The 13,883-nt window shown below is 41.0% G+C and overlaps 1 protein-coding gene across 1 annotated transcript; it reads left to right on the forward strand.

Moving 5' to 3' along the window:
- The first annotated feature begins 530 nt into the window (after positions 1-530).
- LOC120536650 (beta-2-microglobulin-like) lies at positions 531-10,035 on the forward strand. The gene is made up of 4 exons (XM_039765078.1): positions 531-676; positions 7,452-7,730; positions 8,594-8,621; positions 9,362-10,035. The coding sequence occupies exons 1-3, from the start codon at positions 613-615 to the stop codon at positions 8,605-8,607; spliced, it is 357 nt and encodes a 118-aa protein (XP_039621012.1). The 5' UTR covers positions 531-612; the 3' UTR covers positions 8,608-8,621; positions 9,362-10,035.
- The last annotated feature ends 3,848 nt before the right edge of the window (positions 10,036-13,883 follow it).

Below are 13,883 nucleotides of genomic sequence, written 5' to 3' on the forward strand. Positions count from 1 at the left end.
TCTATCTATTGACTGATTGATTGATAAATTATTGACATTTTCAGCAAGCAAACCATTTACAAACTCCCAGCGTCTTGTACTGCAAATCAGAGAAGTGAGAACTTTGGAGAGTTTCAGGGGCATTCACAGCGAAATAAACGTCAGATGTCAGGAATACGTAATTTAATTTCAACAGCCATGTTTGAATATTAAGTTTATAACTCTTGTAAACACCTTTTTCTTGTTATTGTAATATCACAGAGATGAATTTGCTACAAATAATAACGTTTGACGTTGCAGAGTTGGGAGTTATGTGTGTACAGACTGGGGTGTGGTTAAGATTTGTCGCCTATCCGACTTAAAATACGATTAATACCTGCGAATAAAAGGGTCTGCATCCAAAAATGCTAACACAAAGACAGGAGCGAAAGGGTCACGGAGCCAAACCCTGTCAAGCTTATTCTGCCCAGACACGGAGTGAAACGTCATCTGATTGGCTGAAAAGCCTTATGAGGGCGGGGCTCGCTGTATATTATATTCCCAAAGAGCGCACATCTTCATCGTTTCTTTTCAAGTTATCTTGAAGAGCGTTTGTCTCGTAGGTGCTGCTGAAACACCAACATTTTTTCAGCCATGAATATTCTAGTGGCTTTGGCCGTGTTTGGCGCGGTCCTCTGCAGTGTAAGCGCAAAAGAGGGTAAGTCTTTAATTCTTTTTTTCTGTTTTCTATTCTGAATTCTGTTTTATTACTAAATGTTTTCGGTTGCGGTGTGTCAATCTGTTCGCGCGCTGCCGGTGCGGGGCTTCTTAGAAATTTGTTCTTTAATTATTAATAATCCTGCTATTGTTGTTGCTTTAATTACGGTGATTTTTACATTATGGTACGTGTGACTCTTATTAGGACATGGGGCTCATTTTCAAGTGGGGCACATTCTACCTGTCCAGGTATGATAAACACTCGCTGACAACGACGTAATGAGGGGCTCTCAGTCCTGAAAGTACACTTTAAGCCCCGAGAGGTGCCACTTCTCTCTGGGTGAGGATTTCATTGCCAGTGACGGTGCTTTTCTTTACTTTCGATTTTGAGACGCGATGTTAAGAGGATTTGGGCAGCGCACTCAGAGACAGACATTAGCGAGTCTTTGTAAATATTGACAGAAAAGAGGAATCCAGAACGACAAGAATATATATTTATATAAAAGGTACCAGGCACCCTGGGGCGGGTGACACTTGTGGCTTGGATTTCGTGACAACGCGTTGGTTGGTGGGGGTTGGGTGTGTTGGCTTTCAGGCCTGAGGCTTGGGGCACAAGTGCCACCTTAGCGTCTGAGGAACCCCTGAGGTGTCACGTCGGAGTAAAGGAACTAGAAGGTCTCCCCAACGTCATCGAGCGACGGTCAGATTTTGTGAACCCGACATCATTATGGGTGTGAAGGAGGGAGGAGGGTCACGTGTTGCGTGTTTACTTCAAGTTCAGAATTGTGTTGTGTCGCGTTAAGTAAGCTCAGTCACAAAAACGTGTAATACTAAATTATAACTAATTACAAATATAGTGAGATGTTAATAATAACAATACTATATTTAATTCTGTTCTGACATGCAAGGCCGAAAAGGCTACTCGGCATGTTTAACCAATAAAACACATAACATGGTAGCAAAGCACAATGGAACAATTACCAGGCACTAGTAAAAATATTTTAAAAAATCCCACCCATCCATTTTCTAAACCCGCATCATTGTGAGCAGGGTCACCGGGAAGCTGGACCCTCTCCCATCACGCAAAGAGTGTAAGGCAGGAACGATCCTTGGACAGGGTGCCAGATCATCACAGGGGCACACCGACAGACCCTCGCACCAACACACACGGGCACAATTTAAAGCTACCAGTTACCCTGACCTGCATGTCTTTAGGTATATGGGAGGAAAAAGTGGAACACATGAAGGAGGACACAGGAAGAACATTCAGACTCCACACAGTGCCCTGGCATAAGAAGCAGCATCAAAAAGCGGGAAGGAGGAGAGTTTGAAGAGATGAATGTTACGCCATGGCGGTGATGTATAGTGCCTTTCACATCTATCTGCCATCTAAGAGCTGAGAGGTGGCCTTAAGAAACAGCAAGACACATCTGCAGGGCCATGTAATCAAACTACGAAAACCACATCATTTGCGTTGAATGTGCTTCGGAAACATCTAGGAACGCCTTCAGAGGACGTAATACACAACTGAGAGCGTAACGCAAGAAATCTGGATCTCTATTAGGCCTGATTAGGAAACAATCTATCTATTATATAGTGCCTTTCATATCTATCTGTCTGTCTAATCCTGTCAACTACACTAAAAATAAATTTCTCTGTTGGTACAACACAATAGTTTTTCTACCATTATATAAATCTGTCTAATCCTACCAACTACGCTCAAATTAGCCTGTTCTATCTATCTATCTATCTATCTATCTATCTATCTATCTATCCAATGACAGGGAAGTGTTTCAGTTTACTATTATATGGCATCTTTCATAGGAAGACCCGTCGTGGTTTTTTAGAGAGAGAAATGTGGTATGTTAATCTTATATAGTGCCTTACATAATCCATCTTCATTTGACCACAATATTCATGTATTTGGGGATAATACAAGTTAATCTCATTTAATTTATATAGCACCTTTCACAGTTTACCAATCTTATAAATTACACTTTATTGCTATGGATAAGAAGGAAATGTTTTTCAGTGTTCATGATATGTGCTCTTCATTAATATTTCAGTTTATTCTTATAGGTAATATAAAGTGCTTTCTGATCTTTTTAATGTTGTGCCTTTCTTTTTAAGCATTGTCATTAGATAGATAGATAGATATGAAAGGCACTATATAACAGATAAATAGATAGCTATCCATCCACCCATTATCCAACCCGCTATATCCTAATTACAGGGTCACGGGGGTCTGCTGGAGCCAATCCCAGCCAACACAGCGCGCAAGGCAGGAAACAAACCCCGGGCAGGGCGCCAGTGCACTGCAGATAGATAGATAGATAGATAGATAAAGGCGATCTATAATAGAGTGAAAGGCACTATATAATAGATAGATAGATAGAACTTTATTAATCCACAGGGTGAAATCTGGCACAATGATGATGATAATGGAGAAAAAACAGAGGTGCCCACCCACAAGTCTGCAATTGTATTTTGGTGTGGGCTTCAAAGGTGGGTGCCACTTGGATTTAAAGCAGAAGGGGAGATACCGCAAGGCTGTTTCTTCCAAGTCGTTGACATGGACATTACTAAGATTCCTTTAAAACAAAATGTCCACTTTTTTAAGTGGCGGTTTGTTTCTTTCAAAGTGTTGTTTTTTAGATTCTAAATGAATGCGACACCAGAGCGTTTCAGAGACCCTTGTGGGTTTACTTTTGTGCCCAGTGAAATTTGTCAGTTTGCACTCTATTTTCTATACACTTTTTTTTTTCAGTGTTTTATTCCCCCTCTTCAAATTCTCAGTTTCACTTTTGTCCTGACTCAGAAATTGGCAGACATCCTTGCTTACCAACTTTGCCAGCTGGGCACACCCTTTATGTGACTGCTTGACTTCACTTCAAGTTAATTCTTGCGAGGTTGTCAAGGCTGCCTCGACATGGCACAGTGGCGTTACCTCCTCACCGGTGTTTAGTTTCAGTTTTGTCACTGTGTGGCGGTTGGTGCTTCATTTGCGTTGTTGCCCTGGTGAAGACGTGCCCTGGCTAGTTCAGCGGGTGCTTTCCATGAATTCACGTGATCTTCGCCAGGCTTGTGTACTTTCAATTTGGCAGGAGGCGGGCATCATTAAAGAACAATAGTCATACTACCAATAGGTGAGAGAAAATGGCGTCTGTGAAATTGATTACTGCATAGCTAAGTAACCATTGGGAACTGCAGGGGACGCACCCGAGCAGACACTGAAATCAAAAGACAAAAAGCAGCAAAATACAATTGTTTTTTAAAAATGAGTCAAAATGACATACGGTAAGAGATGATCCTAAAATGTTAAGATCCACATAATACTGTAAAAGACAACAGGGGTCCCAGCAGGAAGGGATAGTTGTTTACCTGGCTGGGAAGCCCTTTTAATGGACGTATGTGGCATTCTGACCGGGTTGGTTAGTGGGACCTCTCCTGATTGGGAGACCACCACCAGTATAAACTCATGGGGGGCTGCATGGGGGTTGAAGTTTTATTGGACAGCCCTGTTGCTGTCCTTAGGTGCCAGTAGGGGGAGCTGCTGGAGACAGACTCTGCTATCATGGAGGGGTTCAGCCTGACCTGGAAGTGCTTCCTGGATGCACTGTAATAGCACTGGACGTGCGGTCAGTTTTAGCATAAAGGAAGGTGGTCTGCTTCACCCAGGAAGTTGGCAGAGGAGGTGGATGAAGCTTACCTGAGTGGAGTGGAGAAGGGGAGAGAGTCATATAAGTGGACCTGTACGAATGCATTTGTGACAGTAAATCTCTTTATTGGCAACTGAAGGGTCCGTGTGTGTGCTGTTGTGTCTGGGCTTTGGGGTGCTGCAACGCCCCCTAGTGGTTCACCATGGACAGTAGTGTGGTTTGATGTCAAATAAAAACATGAAAGCCTAACATTTCAATGCATTTACAAAAATATACAGTGCAGAGCTTGATATTCATGCGTGTATAACAGTAGAGGAATTTCCCTACAGGTTAACAACCAATGGGGGGATTTTGATGGCTTTGGGGGATTTTAGCACAGGGTTTAAAAATAGCGGTGCGATCTTCATCATGAACCGTCTGATTTATCTCACTGTTTACATTTATTCAATTCGTTAAATTGCTGTTTCTGTATATAAACTGAAATCCAGTAATAAAAATTTGGACGTGAGCGTCAGTAGGCTTTGCACCCTGGGATCCAAGTGACCCAAACTCTTGTCTAACATTTCAGTAATTATTTATCGCTCTGATGCTGATCTTTCTGATCATAAAATAGCTTATTACGCTAGCAAATGGTGAGAAGAATTCCTAATTAATTGCAGAATTACGGTGTTTCCCCTTGAGTGCCTGTTTCACTTTGGCTCAAAAACTAATCAGCACATCGTCATCTCATAACAGGCTTAAGTTTCGAATTTGCTATTTTTCTGTACGGCCATTTTAGCCAAAGACGGGCCTCGAGAAACTGTGACACACAGAGAGACAGACACACACCCATCATCAAGATGTCGATTGTATTTTGGTATCGGGGACCCTAAAACGAAATTTCTGATGAATCTAAAGCTTTCGCTCCTCCCCCATAGATAGTAGGTTATGGTAGGGCAAAGCAAAAAATGGAAACATTATTAAGTTATTGCCATGCAAGTTAGTGAATTCCAGAATAATTCAGGACAAAAGTCGCTTTTTTAACTGTACACTTTTTAAGTCAGGCTTGTCAGAAAATAACTTTGTGTCATCAGCAGGTTCACAATACTGAAAAGTTAATCGTTTATTTTCTGTGTTTAACACTAGAATTACCAGAGCCTATGAAAAAAACTCGTAGATTCATCCCACCTTTAGTCGCTTTGCACCTCTCCGTCAGTGTCTTTTGTCCTTTAAATGTGTCGATAAGCAGCAAGCAGCCTGCTATCACATCCCCCACCCCGCATAGTTTTCTCAGCTCAAGTCTGTTTATCTGCGTGTCAGTTGCTTGGAGTTGTATAGAGTGAGAAGTCAAGCAAAATGACACCTTTTATAAATAATATATCATTATTTGGAACACATGCATTTCATGTGTGTTCCATGTCTACAACGATCTATGTAAACACATCGTTAAAAAACAGAAATGTTTTTCATGTTTTAGTAATAATTGACAAAATGTAGACATGAAGTGTATAATGTCTGAAGCCTGAATTCCAAATATCAAAGAAACACTTTCACAAAAGGTGCAAATATAACAGAACAAGTGCGCTTTTATTCAAAAATATAACTGCAGAAAAAGAACCCGCGTTAGGGTGCGACATTGACACGCATTTGCTATGACCGCATTGGTGGCGCAACAGTATCAGCTGTTGATTGGTAATCAAAACATCACGGGTTCGATCCCAGACGAGTTCGTTTTGAGAAGTGAGCTGCTCTTATTTTTACTATTTTAGAATAAAAACATACATTTGATTCCAGTCTCTTAACAGCCGGTGTAATTTATGATACTTGTAAAAGTTAGCTTTGTTTTTGTTTTTTTTAATTCGGTTTTATTCTCTCAGCTGCGTTCACGATCCCAACCAAAACCCTCATACACTGCTGTTTTCACATAGACGCGCTATAACAGAGGTCAACTCAGATCACGGTGACGGTTCTGCATTGGAACACAAATGCACTTTTGCCATTGCTGTAATTTGTATATGTACATGGGAAGCTCTGCACTCTACTTGTGACTTTACGCTGTAGGAAGTAAGTAAATAAATAAAGGTAAATAGGCAAATAACATTCGATCTGGCTCTTACATACAAAGGACGGTGTATGCAAGGACGGTGCATGTGCCCAAAACATTAACATTTATATGTTACTTGCATAAAAGCCAGATCGAATGTTATTTACCTATTTACCTTTCATTTTGCTTGACTTCTCACTCTATACAACTCTAAGCAACTGACACGCAGGTAGACAGACTTGAGCTGAGAAGACAGGGTGGGGGATGTGATAACAGGCTGCTTGCTGTTTGCTGCTTATCCACACATTTACAGGACAAAAGACGCTGACTGAGAGGTGCGAAGCAATATAAGGTGGGACGGATCTACAAGTTCCGTAGGCTCTGGTAATTCTAGTGTTAATGGACAAGTCAGATGAAATTTTAAGTGTCACAAGCTCCTGACGCTTTAATTTCCCAAACATATTTCTTGTTTTTTTTTTTAGGTTTGTTGTAACTTTTAAGTCTGTCTTCCTGAATAAAATATATTATGATTAAATCAAACCTGTCAGTTAATGGTTATTATGATTTCAGAATGCCCGTTGTCCTCAAGCTGCTGCCTCACGTAACTGGGCAGACTTTGTATTACTGATACCTGTGGACTAACTCGAAATTGGACAGCCATGTCAACAGCCCATTTGCTCCCACAACATCCAAATGTGTTTTATCTGTGCTTTCATCACGTTTAACCTGTTTTACTTATTATAGTAATAAACATTAGTTTGATTACCAAAAACGCAACAAGTGACACAAATGTACTGTTTGACGATTCGATTTCAGCAATTAAGTGTTCTGTTTTAGCAGCCGCACTAACATTTCCAAGAATATGGGCTTCTGTCGACTCATTACATGTTTTATCATTAGAAAGTTGCCTCATGGATGTCTGAAAAATGTGGAAGTTTGAAACGTTAGCTAAATAAATTTATTCTCAGTGAAACAGCTGATTTTGCCACTGCGGTAGACTGGTAGGCTGATAAATGCCAGGGTTGTGCCAGGTCTCAGGTATCAGGTTGCATCTAATTAACCATGACTTTTTTTTTTTTGTTTTTGTATTTCAGGTAAACCAAAAGTTCAGATCTACAGCAAATTTCCAGGCGAGTACGGAAAGGACAACGTCCTCATCTGCCATGTCAGTGGATTCCATCCTCCCAATATTAAAGTTAAGCTGATCAAAAATGACGCTGACATCCCTGGCACCAAGACCTCCGACTTGGCCTTCAGGAGGACCTGGGACTTCTACCTGACTCAGAGCGTCCCTTTCGTTCCCAACAAGAATGACAGATATAGCTGTGTGGTGGATCACAGCACCCTGAGCAGCCCTAGCATTTTCACATGGGGTGAATATCTCCTTTTAAAACTGAGCACTTCTCTGTGGCAGCCAGATTATGGTCGCCGGGGTAGCCATTTAAAGTTGTTTACTTTGTGTTCACCTGGTTGTCAGGGGCTATTTAAGCCTGGTCACGGTTCTTGTCTTGAACTGTGGTGAAAATACTGTAACTTCAAGCTATTATATTAGGGATGCTATAAAGGGGATGGACCCCAGTTTAGTCATACTGTGATTAAGAAAATAATGAGGACAGTGAGGTGGGACTAACATCTGAGCAGAGAGTTTGAGGGAGGCGTACTGAGAAAGAGAGTGAGCGATGGAGAGACAGTTGTGGTAGATTGGGTATGTCGAAAAGATGCCCCCTAGGGAGCTCTCCCTGGAACCGCTCTGGGCAGGAAATTATGGAGGACTTATATCTCTCAGCTGGCCTGGGAAGAACTGGGAATTCTCCAAGAAGAACTGGAAGCTGGAGCTGTGGATAGGAAAGTCTGGGCTTGCTGCTTGTCCTTTTACCATCGCAGTGCTAGCCAGGAAAAGCAATTTGAGATGAAGGTGATAGCACGCATACATATACAGTACTATAATATAATGTGGGCGGTAATGTGTGGCACTGCTACCTGATTAATCCAGCATCCAGGGTGGTTTGATTCTCCTGCTTTCTCACTGCATGATATCATATTAGACTATTTACATCGACATATGGTAGTTTTTTTGTTGGTATTACACATCTGAAATAAATGAAGCCTGTAGAGTGCAGATTTGTGCAGAGTTTTATGCAGTCCACTAGGAGCTGGTGTACGGTTGCTATCACACAGTTGTGTTCATCCTCCATGTCTTTCTCTAACATGGACTTTCTGACCTTTTCTTTTGCAGACCCTGATATGTAAGGACACCCCTGTAGGTATGTATATTTATATTTTGTGGAGATTTTAGTCTGTTATAGCGTAAAGCTCCCCCCCCCCAGATGATTTAAAAGCCCTCAGAGCTGACTGACTAACCCACAGTGGAAATTTTCAGATCTGCTAAAGCTGACGTCACCTTATTGCAACTTCTAGTCGTTTCAGATTTGCTGATTGCGTTGCTAACAAAGTCAACTTAAATGACTGAAAAATCACTGGGCATGTCTACTCTACCGACCAAGTGACATTCTTCTGAAGCCGGGGTGCTCGCCCCTTTTCTGATTGCACTGCACTGGCTCTGTACGAAGGGTCAGCAGCTGCCAGGAGTTTTTTTTTATGTGGCCACGTATATCACATTAAGCAATTACGAGAGCACATCAGCAATTGCCGCCGACTCGCTAAAATAATGTAAATGAAAGCTATGACAGAAATTGGCTGGAAAGGTTGCCTAATGTGACATGGTCTTTATAACAGTTGTGCAGTTTCTTCACTTTTTTGCCATTCGTTTCACGACCCCTCTAATTTGTTTTATGTCATAACTCACTAGTCATGTGACATTCACTTCAATCTGTGCCATTATTGGTCGGCTCAGATACTCCCATCATCCTTCAGAAAAGGAGCCCTTTTGCATGTGGCCTGTGTTTTTCCTACTTTTGTCAAGTTTGTGTGAATAATTTTAAAGCATAGTCGCCATATACTGAGGATGAGCCCTAATTACTGTCTTGTTTTTTTATTTCCACAGTGATGGGAAGATCTTCAATCTGATTTTGATGAACTGCTCGAATTTCACTTTTTCAAATTATCAATAGCTATCAATAATCTGGTCATTTATTATAACTTCTCTCTCTTCTCCATAAGATTGGAATGGCTTCTTTGTTTTAGCACTTTCTTTGTTTTTGCTTGAAATGTTTTGCGTCTGACATCTGTACTGCAGAACTGCCACCCAAGAGAGCCAAGGTGGTGGGAGCCTGGAGCGCCTCTAGAGGTGAGAGCTGGAAAAGCAGTCAGCTCCATCCAGCCAGTCTGCACCCTGCTAATTGGCCAGTCTGGGAATGAAGAACTGATTTGTCCAATCAGATACCTGACTGTTCAAGTGGGCGGGGCTTGAGTAAATCATAGCTAGACAGCTCGAGGTGTCACTGGGGTCCCGGCTGACGGAGGCTCGTATTTATCCACTGGGTATAAACTTTGCTCGTAGGTGAAAGGAGAGAATTTCTTTATTTTTTTCTTTAAAATAAATTGTGGTAGTAGTTCAGTTAAGATGAATATGTTGTTTTTCAAAGTGACTCTTTACAGGTGTTTGAAATTGGGGAGTGCAGAACAAGTTCTGATTGTGGAGGTGCAAACATTTAAAAAACAACCTTTAAAAGAAAATTGCAACATAAAACCCTAAGAAAAGAATAATACAAAAAAAAACCAGCATAGACCCCCAGACAATATGTTTTTATTGTTTAGTAACTCTGAATTATGTCCTTTTTTTAAAAAATTGCAGAATAAAAAAGGTTTAGCGAATCCCACAATAAATCGAATGAAATTTATAATGGAGCAAAAGGTGTGTGCCTTTCTCAAGCACTTGATTTAAAAAAGTATAAAATTTTGTAACAAGTTTGTAATTGTTGTTGTTAGCTGATAGCCAAGGCGCTGTAGTGCAGGGGGGTTTGGTTATTTGTATAAAGATCCTGAAGCCCCCAGTAATTTGAAGTGAAGGGATGTCTTTGTTTTCTGTTTCCAAATTAGGGGACTATAAGTTCTTTTACAATGAAATCAATGTTTCTGAACATACAACAGAATAATTTTCAGTAAATGTTAAGATTTGTAAAAACTTACAAACTGTACTGTAAGTATGTCCTTACCAAATAAAATGACTCTTCACAGGTCACATCTTTCTGTCTTGTTTTTACTTTCTCTTTTATTTGAAATCTGAATAAGGAGAGGTGGCCATTCACTCCACTAGTCGCTGGTTTGTTTAGCTAAGAGCTCAGCTGGCTGTCCACATATCTCAGTTCCAAGGTGTCCATGTCTTGGTAGTTTGTTCCAGATTCCCACTGCTGTCCTAAGTGAAGTTCTCCATACTATTCACTGGAGTATGTGATTCACTGTTAACTTGAACAAATTCTTCTACTTGATGCTTTTGAGGATTTCGAAGACCCGGATTAGGTCCTCACACAGTCTCCTCTGCTTGAGACTAAACAGGTTTAACTCTCAGAGTTTGTCACAGTAGGACACGTCCTCAAGTCCTGGGATGTATTTGTTTGATCTTCTCTTCACAGCTTCAAGTGCTGTTATGTCTTTCTTGTGGTGTTGTGAGCAGAACTACACACAACACTCCAGATGTGGTCTCACTAGTGCATTAAATAGCCCCTCGATTTATAGTCGACAGCCTTTATAATTTGGTCTGCACGTTGCTTAGGACTAGCGCTCGTGAATGCATTGCTAAAGAGTGAATATCAAACTGTAATTGTCTCTGAAACAGACTAAAGTTACAAAAAAGCGGTATAACTCGGCAAATAACATTCTCTGTTGGTCACTACCATCTATGTGAATTGCTCTTGGCATGCTACGGGGAGATTCACTTGAAAGAGACCCCAGATATTCTATTGTAACTCACGTTAGGATGAAACAATCTGAACCCAAACAATATACCTCGACGAGTGTGTAATCGATTGCATTACATATGATGCTGGGAGTGGTTCCTATTTTCTGCCAGACATATGTCAATGTGGCGCTCCATGTTCCTGAACGTATCGGCAAGCGTCTCAGGTGGGGCATAGCAGCAATTTTCACGTTGGATGTTTTCCTTTCAAATCTTCCACAGTGTGAGGTTTGTTCCGATAGATTTTTCCTTTGAGGAGACCCCAAAGGAAGAAGTCTAGTGGTGTCAGATCTGTTGACCATGGTGGTCAAAGCCCCTTTGAAATGACCCTGTTACTAAAGAAGGACTCAGTTTCTGCCGTGCTCCTTGCTGATGTGTGACACATTTGTTCCATCTTGCTGGAAGTAAGCTTCTGTTAACTCACGATCATTCAGTTGATTCTGACATCACTTAAACGAATTGGTGACCCAGTAGATACTGTACACCACCATCCTGATGAGAAGTTGAGTGACTGAGTGAAGGGATACGGACGGTATGCACCAAGAAGTTGCAAACGGAGGTTAAAGGTCATGATGGCTGTCTGGTGCCTACCTCATCGCTCTGACGCAGGTGCATCCCGGCTTCTTCGAACCTCCATATACTGAGGAGCACATTGCACATTGTTTTGTTCAGATTGCTTAGTCCTAGCGAGAGTTATTACAGAATAATGGGTGTCTCCTTCGAGTGAGTCTCCCTGTATAAAAATTCTCGATAGTCAGCATTTCACCGGAACAATTCTCTGAGGTGGTGCATCGATTGGATAATTATATTGCATTATATGCATACGTCAGTGAGGATTACTACAGTTCAAGCAAATGAATATTTCAGCGTGACCAAAAGAACATTAAGAGGAGACCTGATTGAAATGTTTAAAATTACGAAGGGAGTTAGTCCAGTGGATCGAGACGGTGACTTCATGAAACACACGGGGGCAGACACCATTGGAGACTTGTCACGAGTAAATTTCACACAAACATTTGGGAGTTTTTCTTCACACAGAGAGCCTAAGACACTTGGAATAAATGACCAAGTAGTGTGGTAGACAGTAGAACTTTAGAGACCTTCAAAACTCAACTTTATGTTATTTTAGAAGAGTTAAGTGGAGAGGACTGACAACCCAGCCACAGGGGATGCACAAACCAGTGTGTTTCTTCGTGCCAGTCCCAAGCCCAGATAAATGGGGAGGGTTACGTCAGGAAGGGCATCCGATCTAATATTTTGCCAAATCAATATGCAGATAGATAATCCGCTGTGGTGACCCCTAACAGGAGCAGCTGAAAGAAGAAGAAGAAGAAGAAATGGAGAGGACTGGTGAGCCTTGTTGGGCTGAATGGCCTGTTCTCGTGTAGATTGTTCTCATTTTATAATGATACAGTAAATATGAATTGCGGTTAAATGTTTATGTGTAATCATTTTACTTTAGTTGCACTGAGTTTTGTGGTTATATTGAGCTTATCAGTTTATTTAAATAACTTAAATGAAATGTCTATGTTAATAGAGCTGACTGATTGTAATTAGGTGGTCACCATCATTGTAAGCTACAAGTTAGGCTGGTGGTTTAAAATAGAGAACTCAGTTATAATCCTAATTTGAAACATCTGAAATAAATTAGATTTCTTTTTAATTTAAAGAAATGTTAAGTGCAATAAATAAACAATCAATTAATTAAAAAGCCTGCAAATACAGCCCAATTCCGAGTTGTTTTCTGAAGTCTCAACCACTCAAGCACACATTTTTTTTGAGACAGTCTTATAAAGAGTCACCAAATGACCTCAAAATCCACCGTTTGGCATTCAGACACTCCATATTTCACTCTTGCTCACTGCTAGCTCCCTTCTTGTGTCTCCACATTTCTACGTACAGGTCTGGCAGTGACGATTCCTCTCAAAACAAAGGGAGTGACGGGACACCACGTACAGCGTCATCTAGGGCAGCAGAGGGCCTTGAGTTAGGGGCTCCAGCTTCACCACACTCTGGGAGTCCCCTGCACTGGACGACAAAAGCAAACTGGCCATAGCTAAACAACGCTGACATCTAGTGGACAGATTAGGTACTGCAGGACGTTGTTTTACTTGATAATGTCGGGCAGATTTTCTGCTATTGATTTTCAGTGACTGCGTAGGTGAATTCAGTAAACGAATAGAAGGAGTTCTGTTAATTCATTTTCTGATCCCACTTTATCAATTTAAGGATCGTGGACGTTGAGGCTTCTTCCAGAAAAGGAAACAAGCAAATCTGAAAAGCAGGCCAGAACAGAAAGGAACTGTAGATAGACAGATTTCTTTTCCTTGAATATCTCTGCCATCTGATGGTCAAATCGAGTACTGGCTGGTTTTCCCCGGAATAGAAGGCTGTTTAAAAAATGATCTCTCGAGTCTATTATAAAAAAAAATCTTGGAAGGAGACGAGACGTGATTTTCTCGGAGAGACACTTGTACGTACCGCGAGAAGACGCCCGGGGCGGAAATAAAGGACAAAGAGTAGATGACAAAGTAGAACGTTGTAAAGAATTCAAAAACGGAAACGGCGTACACATGCAGAGCAGGTTAGAGATAATAGAAGTACGAAAATTTGAAAGTCTAAAATATATATATATATATATATATATATATATATATATATATATATATAT

Source organism: Polypterus senegalus, chromosome 10 (genome assembly GCF_016835505.1).
Source record: "Polypterus senegalus isolate Bchr_013 chromosome 10, ASM1683550v1, whole genome shotgun sequence".
NCBI classification, from domain to species: domain Eukaryota; kingdom Metazoa; phylum Chordata; class Cladistia; order Polypteriformes; family Polypteridae; genus Polypterus; species Polypterus senegalus.